This window comes from Gouania willdenowi, chromosome 8, assembly GCF_900634775.1.
Source record: "Gouania willdenowi chromosome 8, fGouWil2.1, whole genome shotgun sequence".
NCBI lineage: Eukaryota > Metazoa > Chordata > Actinopteri > Blenniiformes > Gobiesocidae > Gouania > Gouania willdenowi.
The window spans coordinates 7,909,537-7,928,672 of record NC_041051.1 but is presented as its reverse complement, the minus strand read 5'-3'; the positions used below and the strand labels follow the sequence as shown (position 1 = coordinate 7,928,672).

Genomic DNA, 19,136 nt, shown 5'->3' with positions numbered 1-19,136 from the left:
GTCTGACACTGCAATCCCTGCCCCCTTTCAGTCTGCAGTCTGAAATTCCTTCGCTTGAGTGAACGTGTTGATATCCTGCTTCGTAGGACAGGTGCTCTCTGACAGAGAATGTTTGGTTAGGTGAAGCATGTTACCGGAGATAAATCCAGGATATAATTATCCAGCTACATAGTACAGGCCCTTGGTGTCTGAAACACAAACAATGTTCCTAATGGGCTTTTTTTTTTACAGTTATTTTTTTTAACTCAACCATTATTGAGTATTGCCAACCATCACTCAATGGGGCAGATTCACTAAAGGTTTAGGGATATTAAAACATGTGCAAACGTCACTAATAACGTCACGCTAATAAGGAGTACAAACCCCAGGAAATCAGGACTGCGCGTCTTCTGTGCGTCATAATGCGTCCTTAACTCATTTAGTGCGTTTCCCTCTGATGAATATGTAAAGTAGGTCGATATCATAAGGAGCACAAAAAAATGGGAGAGGAAAATGCAAATAAATGAATGCAGTGGGCGGAATGCAATTCATTAAATCTGGAACTGTTCGCGGTGATTGTTTTTGTAGAGGAAAATAGTACGACTGGCAAGTAGGTGCAAACACACACGCAGAGATGAGTTTCAGCAAATGTTGACATAAAACACAGTGGAGATGGAAAAAAATGCTCCAGTTAATATTTCTATTATAAGAAAGGAATTTAAATAAAACAATAGTCAATATTACCACCCACTGAATGAGAAAATGCAGAGTAAAGTGTGTGTGAGGGAGAGAAAAATCTGCACACCTGTGGCGGTGCGTGTGTGGAGTCCGGTGTGGCTGCGGTAGAGAGAGGATGCTGCGTGCGCTATGGACGCACCGCTTCAGTGATGTTTTGACCGTCAAACTCTGGCATCGCATTGATAGAAGGAGCATCAGGCCAGAATCAGCTGATTAGATGCGTAATTTATGCAGTGATAATGGCACAATGTTCACATATGAGAGTGTGGTGACACAGCGCTACTCAGGAGGTCAGATTTGCTGGGTGATGGTCAGTAGATCATTTTCAAATGGTGCTGACTGGTTGACTGACTGTGTTGCTGTAGTAACTCAGATCAATGGCTTCAACAGATCAATAGGAAACAAAAACATTTTTTTTACATTAGTAAATGTTTGTGCAGCAGACAGAAGTGCATCTGTATCCTCAAATGTCATTTTGTGCTTCTGTGCACTCACGTCTCCACATTGAACGAGCAAAACGCTCACTTAAATAGGGTGGTCTCCACCACTTCTGCACATGTGCTAGTCTTTGCTGCAGTCTTAGTGAATTCCTCGCAGCAAGAGAGGAAACTGCGTCACCAAAGGATTTAGGGACGCAACTGGTTTACCACCTTTTATTACAGCTCTTAGTGAATCCACCTCAATGAATGTTGGTTAAAGCAATATGCAACCCATTGCATGATTTCCCTTTAGAGGATAGGTCTAAAGCTGAATAATTTAATGTTGTCACTAATACCTTGATGAAGGGGAAAGGAACAGGGAAGAGGGAGTTAGGGTGGGACAATAGAAGGAATGGGGGAGAGTCAGCAGGAGTCAACTATTTTGGTTGTGCTGAAAGTATAATGTGATGCTACTGTTGTGCATGTTGTGTTGTGTATAGAGATTGATTAGGGTGACTCAACATTATTTCTTATTATGACGTTATTTGTTAGAAAACCAGTAACATTTCAGTGGAGGGATTTTGACATTGCACATACCAGGAAATATATTAATATTGAAAATACAGTTGGGCACAGCCTTTTGATGCTACTATTAGCATCTTACTACATAATTATAATGCTTTGGATTATATATAACACTTTTTCATAAACACTCAAAGGCTTTACATTGATGTGCATTATTCTTTCACTGGTGGTAAGCTACTATTGTAGCCACAGCTGCCCAAGGGCAGACTGACATAGGTGAGGCTGCCATGGTGTGCCTTGCGTAAGGACACAAGGACAATGACTTGAGATTTGATCCCACAACCCTTCATTTATTGGACTCTACCACTGAGCCATGGTCGCCCCAAACTACAGACCAACACATGCCTTCAGCTGAACAAGGAAGACTTTAAACTTTAAAGCAGGAAAGTCTTTGTGACCATGCCTTATCATAAATAAATATATCTATGCATACATACTTACATACAGCTATGTATGCATATTTTGTGCAATATTACATACTGTACATAGGTTTTTTTAGGTTTTTTCTCTCTCTCGACGCAATAATAATATACATTAACACATCTAATTATGCTAACCATAGGGCTATGTGCAATAATATTACTGTAGCACTTAAACTAACATCTAACCAGGCCAAGGGTGATGTGCAATATTTTTAGCATTAACCAACCAGGCTAAGGGTGAAGTGCAGTTTCAAAATATTAGCACGTTTGAACTTTAGCACTAAAGCATTTTATCATCTGCCTTATGCACTTAAGCTGTAATGGTCACTTTATGTCTGGTCTAGCCTTTGTAATTTATTGTCCATGCTGTCTGATTTTGGTGTTGTCTGTTTTTTTTTTTTGTTTGTTTTGTTTTTTTAAAGGGGACATATCATGGTTTTAAATCCTTCCTTTTTACATATAAATCATACAGTTATGGTCTATATAAAGTGGAACTGCAATGCTTGGGTCTGAATTCCTCATTATTGTAGCTCCCCAGACCCCTTTTCTACCCTTTTCTGATGTGCTTCTGAGAGCAACTGGTTTTGGTGTGGCCTCTTTAAATGCAAATGAGACACTTCATACCCCGCCCCCTCTCCAGGTTCAACCCCACCCTGCTCGGCCATTTTTGTAGTTTGATAGAAGAGATATGGCTATGTAGCGACGCAGAAAATGTTTATTCACACGTTATTTACAAAATGTCAACAACAGAAGACTTGTCCATCCAGCCTTACATGTTCGAGCCAGAGTCGGACCCAGCGGAGCGAGATGAAAATGAAGATGATGAACCTGCAGAACCCTAACAAGTGAGCTAACACAAGCGCCGCGCAAACGCTAGCGCCAAGCTAACGTCACGAAATGCATTTTAATACAGTCTTTTCTGAGACAAAAACGGCAAAATGACATGACTAATGAAAACTTTAGACTTAAATTAAATCACGTAGGCCATATCATCAAGGATCTAAAACGAGCACACAGCGCTAACATATGAAGATGGTGGAACTGCTAATGCTAACAAAACAATGACAGGGACGTCTTATCATCACACTTTTTAGCGTTATTTACAGCTTACCAAAGTGCTCTGTTTGTCATCTCCAAAGATAGAAGGAATTGAACCCTCAATCAGACAAAGTCTTTCGGCAAATCCTTCTTTATACTGGTGGAGGTTGCAGAAGCAGTCATCCTTGAAGTGCTTCACACACACAAAAATGACCTTACCCACAGATGTGGGTACATTTCCGTGGAAAATAAAACTCAACCAGGCACTTTGAAAAGGTTCTGATGCTGGGAGACGGTGTAATGAAGCGTGTGGGTTACTACATCCAACAACCCAACATTTTGATTTCTCCTCTCGTAACTTCGGCATCCTTGAGCTTGGACTACAAAATAAAAGCGAGAAATAAAAATGGCGGATTGCTCTAAGTGTTGGGCCTGGAGTCCATGTCCTAATTTGGCAGTTCCGCTGACGTTATTGTTCAAAAAACGTAATAGAGAATCGAAAAATCGAAACAGATTGAAAAATATGACCAAAACAGAATATAAAGATATCTACGGAGCACCTGAAGAGATTAATTTGAACTTTTCTGTGCTTCTAAACAATCTAAATATACATCAAAATGCATTTAAGGGCAAAAAAAGTGGATTTAGCATGATATGTCCCCTTTAAATGTAGGTTTGTTTTTTTTTTAATGTAGGTTTGTTTTTTGTTTCTTTATGTAGATTTGTTTTTTTTGGGTTTTTTTAATGTAGGTTTTTTTTTTGTTTTTTATGTAGGTTTGTTTTTTTGAGGTTTTTTGTTTTTTTAAATGTAGGTTTGTTTTTTTTTTTGTAGGTTTGTTTTTTTAAATGTAATTTCTGTTGTGCACTACATGAACATGCCAGGGACTACAGATAGAAACTAGTCCGTGGCTACTATCTGGTACATTTACATATTGGTCTATTAATGTGCATTGTCTCTTGTTACGACCCCCTCTAGGATGTCATGTCAAGGCTTGAGGGGCCGCAACATAAACAAGACGCCACACAGAAAACAACGATTATCAAAAGTATTTATTAACAAAATTATAAAAGTACCAACAGAACAAACTAAAAAGGACTGGAGACCCTGGCCAAACTAAACAAAAGTAGGGAGGACATGGGGCCAACCCTATACAGGGCCGTCGTGTCAGCGTCCACCCTCTAAACTACAAAAACATACGGAACACGAAAACAGGACTACCAGAAATCTCCAGTCCAAACTCAAATAACAAACTTACAAAAAATGTCCAGTAGGAAGCTGAAGAACTCTCCCCACATGTCTGCTGCTGGTCCTCTCAGCCCTTTATAAGCTCCTCCTCCCTCTCCTACCTGATTACTGATGTGAGCCAGGTGTGTTAGGAGAGAAGAGGCAGGGCAGGCTTAGAGGCCAGGAAGCACCAGCCGTAACACCCTTGTCACAAATAAATCTAAAACTAGAATAAAAAATGGTCCCATCAGATGCCTTTAACTTCATCAAACCAGTTGAATGATGCACTTCGTTGAGTTATCACATACTGTACATCACAGTTTGTTAAACGTAGCGTCCTCCACAGGGGTGCATTTAAAGTGCTTTTTATTACATACTGTATGCAGCTTCCAGATGATTCTTGAATGATTTGAGTATCCCAAATTAAACAAGATGTAGAACTAAACTAATGTGTGCCTGCCTGTGATTGGTTTATTTATTTATTTTTTTAATTATGGCTCTCTCTTCCTCTAATGCTCCCTCTGGGTTTCAGTAGTTCAAGCCCATACATGCCAGGTTCTCTCTCAGGCAGATGGATCACAGGTGTCACAGTGTTGTCTATCTGCTTGTTGCCATGCACATGTGACCCAACATTAACCAGGCAGGTGTACGGTATTAACCTCTTTTTTTCTCCACTAATAGTAAAACGTAATGTTATTTGTTCTCTCGACTTAATTTTGTTAACTTTAATAACTACTTATCTGCTCAACAACAACATATTTAAACACTAATTCTTTTTTTTTGTGTCAACTGTGATAAAAAAAACATTTGGTAATTGTTAGAGACTAGTGTCATATCAAAACACACTGTGATATGTCCAGCTGTTTTTTTTCTATTTTTAGAATAATCTGTATATGAACTGTGTAGTATGGCTTGTTCAGTTGTTTATCACAGTTAATGTTTTTGTACAAAAGCATATCCTTAAAATAAAATAGTGTTTATTCCATCATGATAGCACTTGTGTGTAGTTCCAGGAATTATTGTGACATGTTCAGATTTTATGTTGAAGGTTTAAATGTATGTAACCAATTGGTTAACAATAAATGGGTCAGTTTTGTTGTTGACTATTGTTCTCTGTTTGAGTAACATCACTTGATCGAGCCTTTTCTAACATTCTACACTACAAAATAATTAATAAAAGTATGTATGATTTGTGCTGTTATCGTGTCGGATCCATATCGGTATCAGCCAATACTCAAGGTTGCAATATCGGTATCGGATCTTTAGTGAAAAAGTTGTATCGGACATCCCTACTTTAGATGTGAAGTCGTTTTTTATATCAATTGCAGCAAAATATTGTGACATTCCGAAGTCTATATATATATATATATATATATATATATGTGTATTTTTTTTTTTTTTTTTTAACTCAATAAAGTCTCACTAGAAAGACAATTCTAGGTTGAACTTCCTGAAGCAAAATGACACACAGGCACATTTTTTAACAAACAGCTGCACAATATGTGCCACTTTTGTCTTTATCTCCTATAAAGGACAGCATGTGTGAGTGAGTTCTGCAGCTTTTCATGCTGTTCAAAGTAGCAGTGAAAGCAGCAACTCATAAAACAAGTATTTCAATACAAAACAAACGATAAAATAAATCGATATAGACGATATTGTAATCTTCGATATCGTTAAAATAGAAAACTCAATATTGTCGAGGCCTAGTTGGTGCCATATGAATATGTTATTGTAAATAAAAACTAAACCTCTGCTCTCAGAGTACACACAGTTCTTTAATATACTCCAACAGGCTTTGATTCACTGTGAATGGAGTTCTAATGTAAAGCTAATGCTTTATTATTACACTGGGTTTTATATTGTGCATTGAAAGAGAGCTGCCCTTAGCTCACAAATGTCTTTTTGTGTTCATCTTTAGGAAAGAAAAAAAGATTCTCTCAGTTGGTCAAACATGTGTTTTCCCCTGAAAGCATGTTTACAAGCTATAATTCATATTTTCATCTGAATGGCTTGTTTGAGTTGGACTATTTATTGGTTTCCCTGAGCATTTATCTCATGAGGAATAAGAAGTCGCTTTGTTGCTATTAATTGGCCCCCAGAGTGTAGACTGTGATAATCTGTTGATTTACCAATCATTGCTGTTGTGGAAGTAAAAAGGAGTACATGTTCACTTCTTCCATTACACTCTACTCCAGACATAGGCAACTCGCAGGCTGGGGGCCACATGTGGCCCTCAGTCTAATTGTGTGCGGCCCCGATGTACAGTATATGCACTAAATCAGTGTTTCTCATATGTTATTATGTATATCCTTAGCAGTGACGTGCAGTCAGGGTAGGCAAGGTAGGCAGTGCCTACCCAAGGGTGAATTGATATTTTGATTTTTATTATAATATTAATATAATAATATTGAATATTATTATATTATTATTTGTTTTAATTATAATATAATTATAAATTATTCATTTTTCCATTTCCAATAGCTTACAGTCCCTATAAGTCTGAAAGTGTCCGCATTTTGTGCTTTTCATAGCCCAAATTACTAAACATCACTATTTCCTGGAACGGCTGCAGTCTCACTCCGCTGTAAGGCAGGAGGAGGCCACATCCCCTCCAAAAAGCACATTGCTGCTCTGCCTCTGTTCCCATAGCGTGTTTTAATGCGTTTGCGCATGTGCAGTCAGTTCCCCGAGATGACAACCATTTACGTACAAAGGCAGCTCTCTACGCTGCCTTTGGACGTAACCGTGCTATGCTAAATGCTATACGTAAGTTCACAGTACATTAGTGAATTGATATCACGTGACCGCTGCTGCTACGTTCTCTAGCTAGTGGGCGGGATAAAACTACAGGTAGGATGACAGCGCTAGAGACGATAGAGAAACTTTGTTTTGAGGAAAAACAACAGCTTTTAAAAGATTGAAGACCAACACCTGAGTTACCAGAGCTTCAGCAAAGGTAAGGTCAGAACGTGTTTCATACTATTCACAGTGAATGGTAAAGGATTGACTCTGTGGATGCTCCTCCCTGAGGCTGTTCTGAGTTGTTGTTGTTGTAATTTTCTCCGTGTTTCTGTGTTTGAAACACAAACAACAGATGTGCTGTCGTTTCATGATGTATATCTTGTTGGGAGAGTATGGGGTCTATATATAATAATTGTTTTTGTTTCTTTAATGGTGTTTATGATGTTGATTTTGTTAGATGGCTAAATGCTTGTTCATGTGGATCTTGTTGGGTTTTTTCTTTCCTATTATGAATTTTATATTTTGATAAGCGCATCAAGATGACTTTGTTGTAAATTGTTTTATACAAATAAAGTTGAATTGAATTGAATTACCAATTGCCAGCAGAAACATAAGAAATTGTCATTGGTGGTCTCGATTTGCAACGTGCCCACCCAACCCTAGTGGTCACGGCACGTCACTGATCCTTAGGGTTGTGCGATGGCACTACAGGGGGTACTTGAGAGAGAAAGAAAGTGGAATATTAACAAAGAAAACATAAAAAATATGGGGTTTTCTAATGCTTATTTTTAGCAAAAAATTATAATCATAATAATGATGATGAAAATGATCTTCATTAGAACATGAACAGAAAATACACTGTCAGTCTTGTTGTGTTGTATTGTTTTAATCCTGTAGCACTTTGAGGTTTGGCATCAAATCTAAAATGCATTACAAATAAAACTGTTGTTTTGTTTTTTTGGTTTCTTTTTTTATAGAATTCTGATCAAAATGTTGTCGTCGGACGAAGGGGGGACTTGGATTCAGAAATAAGAGCAAGGGGGTACTTGGGTCAAAAAAGTATGAGAACTACTGCACTAAATGACTCAAAGCACACAAAATGACTGAAAAATATACAAAATAATACCAAGAGGACACAAACAAGAACAAAAATAGTGACAACAAAACACGCAAAATAGGAGAAGAATATACAAAACGACACCAAAAATACACAAAACAACAACTAAAGCAAACAAATGTAGAAATGAATACACAAAATGGCACTAAAAACACACAAAATGTCTGTAAAAATGTACACAAAAAAAACTTTTCCTCCTGTTAGCATGAATTATCATATCATGGCCTTTCGATCAAACAACCACATTTTTGTGGACCCCACTAATATCAAAGTTGCCCATCTCTGCTCTCATAAGAAAACATTATTATGTGCTTTATTTCTACCTATTTGCTCCTCTAAATGCACCTCCTAACCAAAGGCAGAGGGGGTTTTTTTTCAACTTTTTCTCTTTCAGGGCTTTGACATCTGACACCCACAGTATAGTCGGAGCCCAGGAGATCCATCCATAATTGATCGGGCCCCAACACTAACCTGGCCTGGTGTGACGGCATCATTAGGCCATGAAAGTCCATCTAAAGCCTTAAAAAGAAAGACATGTCATAATAACCAGCTTTTTCCTTTCTTTCTCTCTTTTTTTAATTTAGTTTTTACAGGAAAGTGACTTTTGAAAAGCAAACATGTTTAGAGATTGTTTAATTTTAAATTAAAACTTGCTACACTCAGAGGTGAACATAGAGCTAAATGAAACTTTTTCATCTCATAATTCAATGCAATAGTGAGTGTTGAATGTCTGTGTGTATATATATATATATATATATATACATATATATATGTGTGTGTCTGTGTGTGTTGTTGTGTGGCACCTCCTGCTGGATAAAATATGTAATGCACACATTTAGCAATGCTATAGTATAGTTCGTCATAGTTGGGGTCAATTACATATTGCAATTACAATTGCATCTTTAATTATTCATTTTAATTTACAACTGAATTACGATTATGGTGAGAAACATTTTTTTTTTTTTAAATAATTGTTAACTGTTTGTGTAAGCCATAGAACTGTAACATGGTTCCCCAGTTTTGCATTTAAATAAATTATTATTGACAGTTTTTATCGAATGTCCATGCCAATTACAATTACTAAGTCAATTATCTGAACTCAATTAAATACAATTATAATTCATAATTGTATTTAATTGTCAATAACAATTGACCCCAACCCTGGTTAGCATGCATTAATAGCCTATACTGTAACTTAAACATAAAAAGTATTAAAAATACTTAATGTACATGTATTTATTGTGTCAACTATCAAGCAGCCTGTCCCTAAAACACCCAATACAATATTATAATACATTATTCTTTAATTTTATCTTTATTAGTGTCTGGAGCACTGATGCTAATCTAAGCTAACTGTCTCAGTTAGCTTAGATTAGCATTAGTGCTTTAGAGCAAGGCATGGTTTACTCTGAAAATGTATTTAATTCATTACAGAGGCAGATTGTTATAAACACTTTATTTAAGGATCAAACTTCACTAAAACACTTGCTTGACAACCAAAAAACTCCCTGCCTTAGTGTTTTAGCAACAGAGCTAACTATTAGCACCAATGCAGGGAATTCAGAGGGTTTATCGACCTGTTAATCTGGCTCTCCAGAGCAGGTGTTCTCAACCAGGGGTACGTGTACCCTCAGGGTTACATGAACACATCCCAGGGGATCAACGGGAACCATACACGCCTGTTTCCTGCCTTTTCTTTACTGATGTTCTTTCTTTCTGTTTTATGTTTCTTTGTTTCCATCACTGTATTCACTGTTGTTGTTTTTAACCTGTAAAATGTCTTTGAGTCTCTTGAAAAGCACTTTTAAATATAATGTAATAATATGTTATATTTATTTTTATTACTTGCCAATTTATTACTTTATAGGACAACTTCTTAAATGCAAACAGACATTGTCCTCATCCATTGATAACAAAATCATGGCACAATTCCTCAAAATGTATGAAGTTTAAAAATCTAAAACAGCCAAAACATGAGAAATACATGAGAAAAAGGCTTAAATCTGTGGTTAGTGTTGGACTCAACCCAGGAAAGCTTTCAGACGAGTCTGCTGACACAAATAAACAATGCATAATAAGGGGTATTCGTGATATGACAGAAATGATGAGGGGTACATGGTGGGCCTGAGCAATATATCGAGATTCAAGATATATCGAGTTTACTATTTTGCTGATATGGAAGCTCAGTTTTCTAAGTGTGTCCTAACCCAGACCTTCCTCTAAACAAGCCACACGACAGAACTTACTCACACATGCTGTCCCTTAGAGGCAGTGGTGTAAAAGTACAGCTATAGCCTACTTAAGTAGAAGTACTGTTACTTGATTGAAATTGTACTCAAGTACATAAAACTCATACATAAAATAATCAAGTACACGTAAAAAGCAGCTCAATTAAAAAGTACTCAAAGTATTTGGAACTTCATTTATTTTCCAGAAACATTTTTTCAACAAAATAACACCAATGAATTGAATTCAAAATTTAAAAATTCTCAGGTTCTAAGTATAGCTACATTATGTTATTATAATTTACTCAGTAACAGTTGGATGTAGAAATGTAATTAATTACTTTAATTATTTTTAAAATGTTCCCAAGTACAAGTAAAATTACTGATTTAGAAATATACTCAAAAAGGTACAAGAACCCATAAAACCAACTCAATTACATTAACGTAAGTACTTGTTATGAATTACTTTCACCCCTGCTTATTGGAGAAAAAGCCTAAAGTGGCACATATTGTGCAGCTGTTTGTTAATAATGTGCCTATGTGGCGTTTTGCATCAGCAAATTTAACCCAGAATTGTCTTCCTGGTCAGACTTTCAGTTAAAAAATATCGAAAAAATTATATTGTATATCACCATTTTGAAAAAAAGATATTGAAATATGAATTTTGGTCCATATCACCCAGCCCTAGTACATGGGACATTACAAGTTGAGAAACGCTGCTCCAGAGAGATTATTGTAGAAGCTTAACAAAATCACCTAAAAACATAATTGTGAGCTCTAAAATGAAAACCCTGTGTGTGTGTGTGTGTGTGTTTGATAGGTAAATGGAGTGAACATTGAGGGCATGAGGCATGCAGAGGTGGTGGCCTTCATTAAGAAAGGAGGAGATGAGACATGGCTGTTGGTGGTGGATCCAGAAACAGATGAGCACTTCAAGAGGACGGGAGTGTCCCCCTCTATGAGCCATGTCAAAGGTTAGAGCAATGTGTTTTCTAACTCAACCTTATTTGAAATGAAAAAAACTGAATTATTCAGAATCGATGACACTATATAGTATCAATCAATATTTAAAATTGTATTTATCAAAACAAGTGCCTTTTATACAACAAGTATAAACTCAAAGCGCTTTTACATAGTAAAAAATACACCCACCCTGCACAAACACCGTCCACCGCACACAGACACAGGTTAAAGTAAGGACAATGGCACATGTCTGGGCACAGAAGATCCAGTTAAGGACACATCACAAGGAGCCATCTGCACCACACAGAATGTGGGAACAGGGCGCTGACAAAAGAGCCCCCAGTCCCGCAAAACAGCAAAAGCTGTTCACTAACACTGAAATACAGCACCACTGCAGCCACGGCCCATCACAGCCCCCAGTGCAGAGGGCTCGCCCCAAAGAAAACACTGGGATAGAAGTCTCAAACAACATAAAAGATAACAATCTTAAAACTACAAAAACCACAAAAAAAAACATCAAAAACATGAAAGATAACAATCCTAAAATGAATAAATAAGAGTTAAAAGCTAATTTGAAAAGGTGGGTCTTGATCCTGTTCTTAAAAACATGAACGTTCTTTGTAGCCCTGAGGTTGTCAGGCTGACTGTTCCACAGACAGGGGCCGTAAAACTGGAACAACGCCTCAGCGTGTGTGCGAGTCCTGACTATAGGGATTATTAAAAGGCCAGCACCAAAGGACTTCAGGGTTCAAGAAGGCTCATAGGGTAAAAGCAGTTCTGAAAGATAAGAAGGGCCAAGACCATTAAGACACTTAAAAACCAATAAGAGAACCTTAAAATCGATCCTGAAGCACATGGGGAGCCAATGCAGCAATTTTAAAATGGGTGTAATGTGTTCCCGCCTCCTGGTCTTCATCAGGACACGTGTGTTCCTGAATTCTGTAGTAGTTTGTAAACTTGAAATATTCTTTTTGGGAAGACCAGAAAGCAGGGCATTACAGTAGTCAATCCGACTAGTGAAAACATGCCTTAGCGTCTCCGTGTTGGCCTGAGAGAGAATGGGGCGGACTCTGGCTATGTAGGATAAAAACCTAATTTAGTTATATTTTTAATATGAGAAATAAAAGTGAGCTCAGAGTCTTAAATTATGCCCAGGTTTTAAACGTGTGTAGAGGTAATCTAAGATGCTGTTTGAAGTTTAGGTAAAAGTTTCTTTCTCTGGGCCTCAGGACCGAGAACTAAAACCAATTTTGTCCTGATTGAGCTGGAGAAAGTTTTCTGCCATCCAGGATTTGATATTTAAAATACAGTTAAAAAGAGAATCCATTGGACTGGTGTCATCAGGAAACATGGAGATATATACAGCTGTATATCATCAGCATAACTGTGAAAGTTCACTGACATCACCAAGAGGGAGCTTACACAGTATAGATGAAATAAAACAGGGCCTAAAATTGATCCCTGAGGCACACCACATGTTATTTTATGGAAAGAATGGCGTGGTCTACGGTGTCAAAAGCTGCACTAAGGTCCAGTAGAACCAATACTGTCCTTTTGAGTCCAGGTTATACCTAATGTCATTTAAAATCTTGAGGAGGGCCGTCTCAAAAATATTAAAATCAGCTAAAAAGTTGTTCAATGGAATAAAAACAAGTTTTTCTAAAATGTTGTTAAAAATGGTAAGTTGGATATTGGTCGGTAATTATTCCAATCTTTAAAATCTAAATTGCTTATCTTCAGAAGGGGCCTCACCACTGCTGCTGTAAAGGCTAAAGGGAAGGTTCCCGTCTGAAGAGAGCAGTTTACAATGTTTCAAAGTTCCTCCTTTGAAGATCCATAAAAGGTTTAAAAAATGATGTCAGGATTGGATCTAAAAGACATGTGGTGGGTTTGACTGTGGAGAAAACTTTATCAAGCATCTCAGCATCAACCAGGACAAAACTGTCCAGTGTTTCCTCAGGTAAAGATAGACACTGTTAAAAACCATGCTACGATTCTGATTGTGTCAATCTTTGCTCTGAAGTGGTCTGCAAACTGCTCACAGAGAGACTCAGAGAGGGTGATCTGTGAAATGTTAAAATCAGTGTTTAATAAAGAAAACTTTTGGATTATTGTTGTGCTTGGTTATTATTTTGGTTAAATCCATAAAATTAAGAATATTTAAAAACTCCCTAGCAAAATAATCTAAAAGGTTATCTACATGTAAATGAAATTCACCGATTAAAAGAATCCTATCAAATATGTTATTAATAATTTATAAAAACTCATCAATACAAACAGTGCACGGTTTTGGGGGTCTATAAACAGTGACACATAAAATTGGAGGACTGTTAAAAATAAAAGCGTGAAATTCAAAAGAAGAATAGGAATCGACTAAAACAGGTTTGGTGGCGAGGTTGTTGCTTCAGTGAGAATAATTGGTGCGTCTGTACCCAGCCAGGTTTCAGTTAAAAACAAACCATCAAGTTTGTGGTCTAAAATCAAATCATGTACTAAACGTACATTAAAAAGTGTCATTGTCAGTGAAACAGATGTGTCGATAAAAGGAGAGTGAGGTGATTTTTGATTAAAAGGCAGAGTCCAAAGTTTAATATAATTAGCAGTGTTTTTATCCGGTTGATGTTTGTATTGGAACATCACTGCTTGTGATTAAAATGGGGATGTGTGCAATGGAAGAGGGAAACCGTCAGGAATGGGAATGATGACATGATTCACATGTCACGATACGATATATCCGGATACTAAACAATAGGATATACATAAAGATACATCTCTAAATATCAATAATTAAAAATGTAATCATAACAAGTACAAAATGACGTGAAATACAATGTATTTAATGTTTTTAACTTGTGAGAACCAGTTAATGTTAACTAACTGTATTTCAAATATCAACAAACAAGTGGTAAACTGGTTCAGATTCGGCAGGAAAACTAGCCTGGAAGCTAGGGGACTTAAAGCTGGGGTACTCCATTTATTTTTTTAATTTAAAAAAAATTCTTATTAGCATCATATAGTATTTCATTAAAGTAATCATTTCTGGGGAAAAAATGTACGTCTGCGTGCTGTTTGTGCCTTATTTTAGTTAATATAACCCCGGAAGACAAAGTTTTGGCAGTCACCCCCTCCAGCTCCAATCACAGGATTTAGAGAAAGGAGGGGTGAGCAGAGCCCACGAAGGAGCCTCCTCATTGGCTGCCGCGATATTTGGTGAAGCGTGTGCACGGTGCAAACTTGTTTTCAGTCTTGGACTAACTTTGGAACATTAGATTACCTTTCTAGAAGGAAAACAGCCACTTGCGCGTCCATTGTCCTATATTTTGTGTGCATCCTTTTGCGTGGCGACGTGTTTTACCGGTAGTGCACGTTCAGCTCTCGTGGACTTCCGTGAGAGGAGGAGACTGGGAGGAATTATCAGAGTGGGGGGCAGGAATTCAGCCATGCCTCTCTGTCATGGTTCAAAAAGCAGGTAGTGCAGCTTTAACACACTCCATATATATTTTTCTTTTATTTAAAATTTTCTTCATGGATACAGCTTTGGCATTTTCCATTTTTAGAAACATACATGGGAATAAAATGATTATGTTTTTTTAACACAGATTATGACGGTCCATCCATTTCCAACGGCTCTCCCAGCCCTCAGATCAACGGCAGCTCTGGTTCTCAGTCCATCAGGTCCACACGCTCTGACATCAGCAGCCAGGGCAACAGCACACAGGTGGGCGTGCTCAGAAATGCACATTGTTATGTTTGCCTCTTGGTCTTTTACACAGCAGTCAGTGTTCATCCTAACACTGTGTCAGTGTGTTCCCAGCTGGCAGACGACGATAGCTGTGGACGAATGGACCCGTTCACTGAGATAGGCCTGAGTCTGAGCGCTACCGCCGCAGAGGAGAAGATGAAGGTCAACGCCAAAGAGAAGAGGAAGGCTCCACAGATGGACTGGACTAAGAAATACCAGCTCTTCAGTAATTTTTGAGACATTTTGCAAGAACTTTGCTTAGACCAAAGAAGGAGACTCTGAGTCGAGGAGATTGTGTTGGGGAAGGATTTCTGAGTAAAACAAAATCACCCAAACAACACACGACCAGTCATTAGGGGGGGAAAGAATGTTTCTAAAAACCTAAAGAAGATGAACATATTTTACAATTTATGTCACTTTTAAGTCTCTACACACTTAAATACTGTTGAAACTTCTTTAAATCGCCGATCTGCAAGAATCAAACCCTGAGTTATTCTCCACTATGATCTGCTTCGCCCTAATGATACCTCACAGCAGCTATTGTTACATTTAAAATGTATGAAGGACTTTATAAACACAGTATCGGATGGACTGCATTTTAATGGACACTGACAGCGTTGACGTTCAAAGGAAGCCAAAGATGGCCGTGGTTCACTGTGAAAGAGTTGTTACCGTTCATCACTGTGGAAGAAAGGACGTGTGTGCATGTGTGTGGAGTGGATCCATTCTAAATTCATGTGCATACGAACGCATACCCAGCACCTGCACCTCTGATCTACTATTTCCATAGACTTAGAATGGGTGCACGGGCACAATGCACAAGTCACACCCACATGTGTGCTTGTAGATGCGTCAACACATTTGCAGACTTTTAATGTGTATACACTTTAATGTGTATGCACACATACGCCACACCTGGATGTGCACCTAACAAACATAAATAAGCATAAACATAAAAAGTCACACGTAGATGCAGGTGTGGCGTAAGTGAAGCTATAGCGATCAGGTGACCTTCAATATCGATCACCGTTTATGTGACATGTAAACACAGAAAAAAATATTAGGCGCTTCGACGTGCAGGCGTGTACATGTGTGCAGGTATGTATGTGTGTGTGTGTGTGTTGAGTGTATAACGGACCACCATTTAGTTCTGTTACAGTCTGTGTCAAGACACCCGTCCATTGGGTGGTAGTGACTGTAGTGTTACGCTCTGAGTCAGATCATCGCTGTGATTGGACAGGATACAACAGTCAACACTCACACACACTTACTGACGTGCACGCATGTACACGCCTGCAAGTGTAAATGCATGTAAAGTGTTTACATGTCACGCAGATGGTGATCGATAGATAAGGGCACCTAATCGCTGCAGCTTCACTCACGCCACACCTGTCACTACACCTCACTACTTAAATTAGGTAAGTTTAGTGAAAGTTAGGCAGGTACACGTGTGATGGACGAGTGTGCATGAATTTAGAAGTGATCCACCCCCCATATGCGTGTGTGCGTGCATGTGGTTCTATTGAAATGAAGTGATTATCAACATTGGAGCTGGGATAGGTTACACTTAGTGAGAAGCAGGGTTGGGGTCAATTACATTTTTTAATTACAATTACGTCTTCAATTATCCATGTTAATTAAACTCAATCACGATTACGTTGACCGGCCTTTTTTCAAATTACAACTATTTTATTTTATTACTATTTTTATTTTTCCCCTGTAAGTCAATTACAATTACATTCTCAATTGCTAAAGTTCAGTTACAATTAATCACAATTACTGAGCCTCTGTTATATAATTAATATGCCTATAAAATGTAACCATCAACTTTTATTAGCTTTCTGTTAGCATCTCTTATGATAACGGGTCAGTTTTGATCCATGTCTTACAGTAAATCTGCTTTAAAATACACTAAAAGATATTATCTATCCTCTAATTAGTTTTTCATCTCTTGGTTACCTTATTAGGCTTCCTAATCAATAAACCAATAAAGTATTGGTATTAATATTTTTGGATTGGGCGTCTGAGCCTTTTTTATCACTATACGCCTAGATTTCTATTTAAACGGTAAATTGATCCTCAAGAGAACTGATAGGTGGTGGGAAAAGTTGATATTAAATATATTTGAATAATTATTAGAACTGTAACAGGGTTCCACAGGTTTATGTTTAATTACATTGTAAATTACAGGGTTTTTTAAAAAAAAAAAAAAAAAATGCCATTTACATTTACAAAGTCATATCTGAACTCAATTACAACAGCAACATAGTCTTCAAATACAATTACAATCAAAACCATGTCATATTGTAATTAATTGCTAATTACACAATTACAATTATAATTGGCCCCAACCCTGGTGAGAAGTGAATTGCTCTTTGCCGTTAATCTTTCTCTCAGGCTTCACAAATGAAGGAAATGCTAATATTTAGCAGGATTGGGGTCAATTATAATTGTAATTGTGTAAATTATAAATAATTACAATTATGGTATAATTAGAATTGTAATTATGATTGAAAAAATATGTTGTCTTTGTTTAGATAATTTACTTTACTTACTAAAAAATTGTCAATTTGCTTTAGTGGGTTAGAGTTTATACAGTAGCTATTGCTAAATTCTAAATGGGCTTTTACATAAGATATTATAATCAATGCACTACAATGTAAACGTAAAGATGCTAAAACGACATTGTACACATACAATCATCACAACAGGCCTATAAATGACAATCATACACGGTACAGTAAAATACAAACTACATGAGATCATTAGTGAAGCGCTTTGGTCCCGTGTGGGCTGTTTTTAAGCGCTATATAAATAAAAGTTAGTTCATTTGTAATTGAACTTTTATAACTGAGAATGTAATTGTAGTTGACTTTCAGGGGGGAAATTTAATTGGAATTGGGGAAAAAATGCCAGTCACTGTAATCAAAATGTAATTGACCCCAACACTGATGTTTTGTGTAGTTTGATGTTTGAAGAACAGACGTGTCACTGTGTACAGTGTACAGCAGAGGGCAAAGTTTCCCCACAAACTGAGCTCTGTGTGTGCATCCCTTCAGTCATCATGTCCTCATGTCCCAGAAACACACCTGAATATAAGGGAGATGGTGGTGGTGGTGATGGAGAGCTGCTGTATTACTGGTTGATGATGGAAACGGATGTGGTATGAAGGCCACTTTACTCATGGTTTTATATGTAGGGCTGGGCGATATGCACCAAAACTCATATCTAAATATTCTTTTTCAAAATGGTGATAAACCATATAAATCTTGATCATTTTATCTTAAATGAAGTCTAACCAGCAAAATAATTCTGGGTTAAATTTGCTGATGCACATTTATTAACAAACAGCTGCACAATATGGGCCACTTTTGTCTTTTTCTGCTATAATACAGTGTTTCTCAAACATTTTTTGGCTAATGTACCCCTTTCTCTTATTCCTGAATCCAAGCAATTACAACATTTTGCTCAGAATACTATGACAAAACAACTATAGATCATAATGATGGAATAAACTAGTGATAACACACATTATAAATAATCTAATTCTGTAAATAAGTGGAATGAAACAGTATTTAGTGCATCCTAAAAAGATTTATTTCTATTTTTTATTATTTGCGGTCATCTACCGCCTGGTGTGGCACCAAAACTGATCCTTGTATTATCAGTTCATGTTCTAATCAACATCATTTCCATCATCATCATTGTTATGATGATCATTTTTAACTTAAAATAAAACAATATAAAACCTCATATTTTTTTATGCATTTGTTAATTTTCCTTTCTTAAGAATTTGGAAATGCAAGATACTCTTTTTGTTGTTATTTGTTGATGTTAATTTGGTTTTTCAACTGTTTTTAAGTTGTCATTTACATGATCGAAATAAATAAATGCATTAAATGAAATTACTCTCTCTCTCTCTCTCTAGGGGTACATGTACT

At 37.1% G+C, this 19,136-nt stretch overlaps 1 protein-coding gene across 1 annotated transcript in view; it reads left to right on the top strand.

Annotated features, from left to right (window-relative positions):
- The window catches only part of LOC114468638 (Na(+)/H(+) exchange regulatory cofactor NHE-RF2), an 84,634-nt gene extending 66,017 nt beyond the window's left edge, over nucleotides 1-18,617 (top strand). The window contains exons 4-6 of the mRNA XM_028455655.1: nucleotides 11,311-11,464; nucleotides 15,053-15,171; nucleotides 15,268-18,617. Of these exons, the coding sequence (XP_028311456.1) occupies nucleotides 11,311-11,464; nucleotides 15,053-15,171; nucleotides 15,268-15,432 (438 nt within the window). The 3' untranslated portion in view covers nucleotides 15,433-18,617. The remainder of the gene's footprint in view (nucleotides 1-11,310; nucleotides 11,465-15,052; nucleotides 15,172-15,267) is intronic.
- Nucleotides 18,618-19,136: the final 519 nt, after the last annotated feature.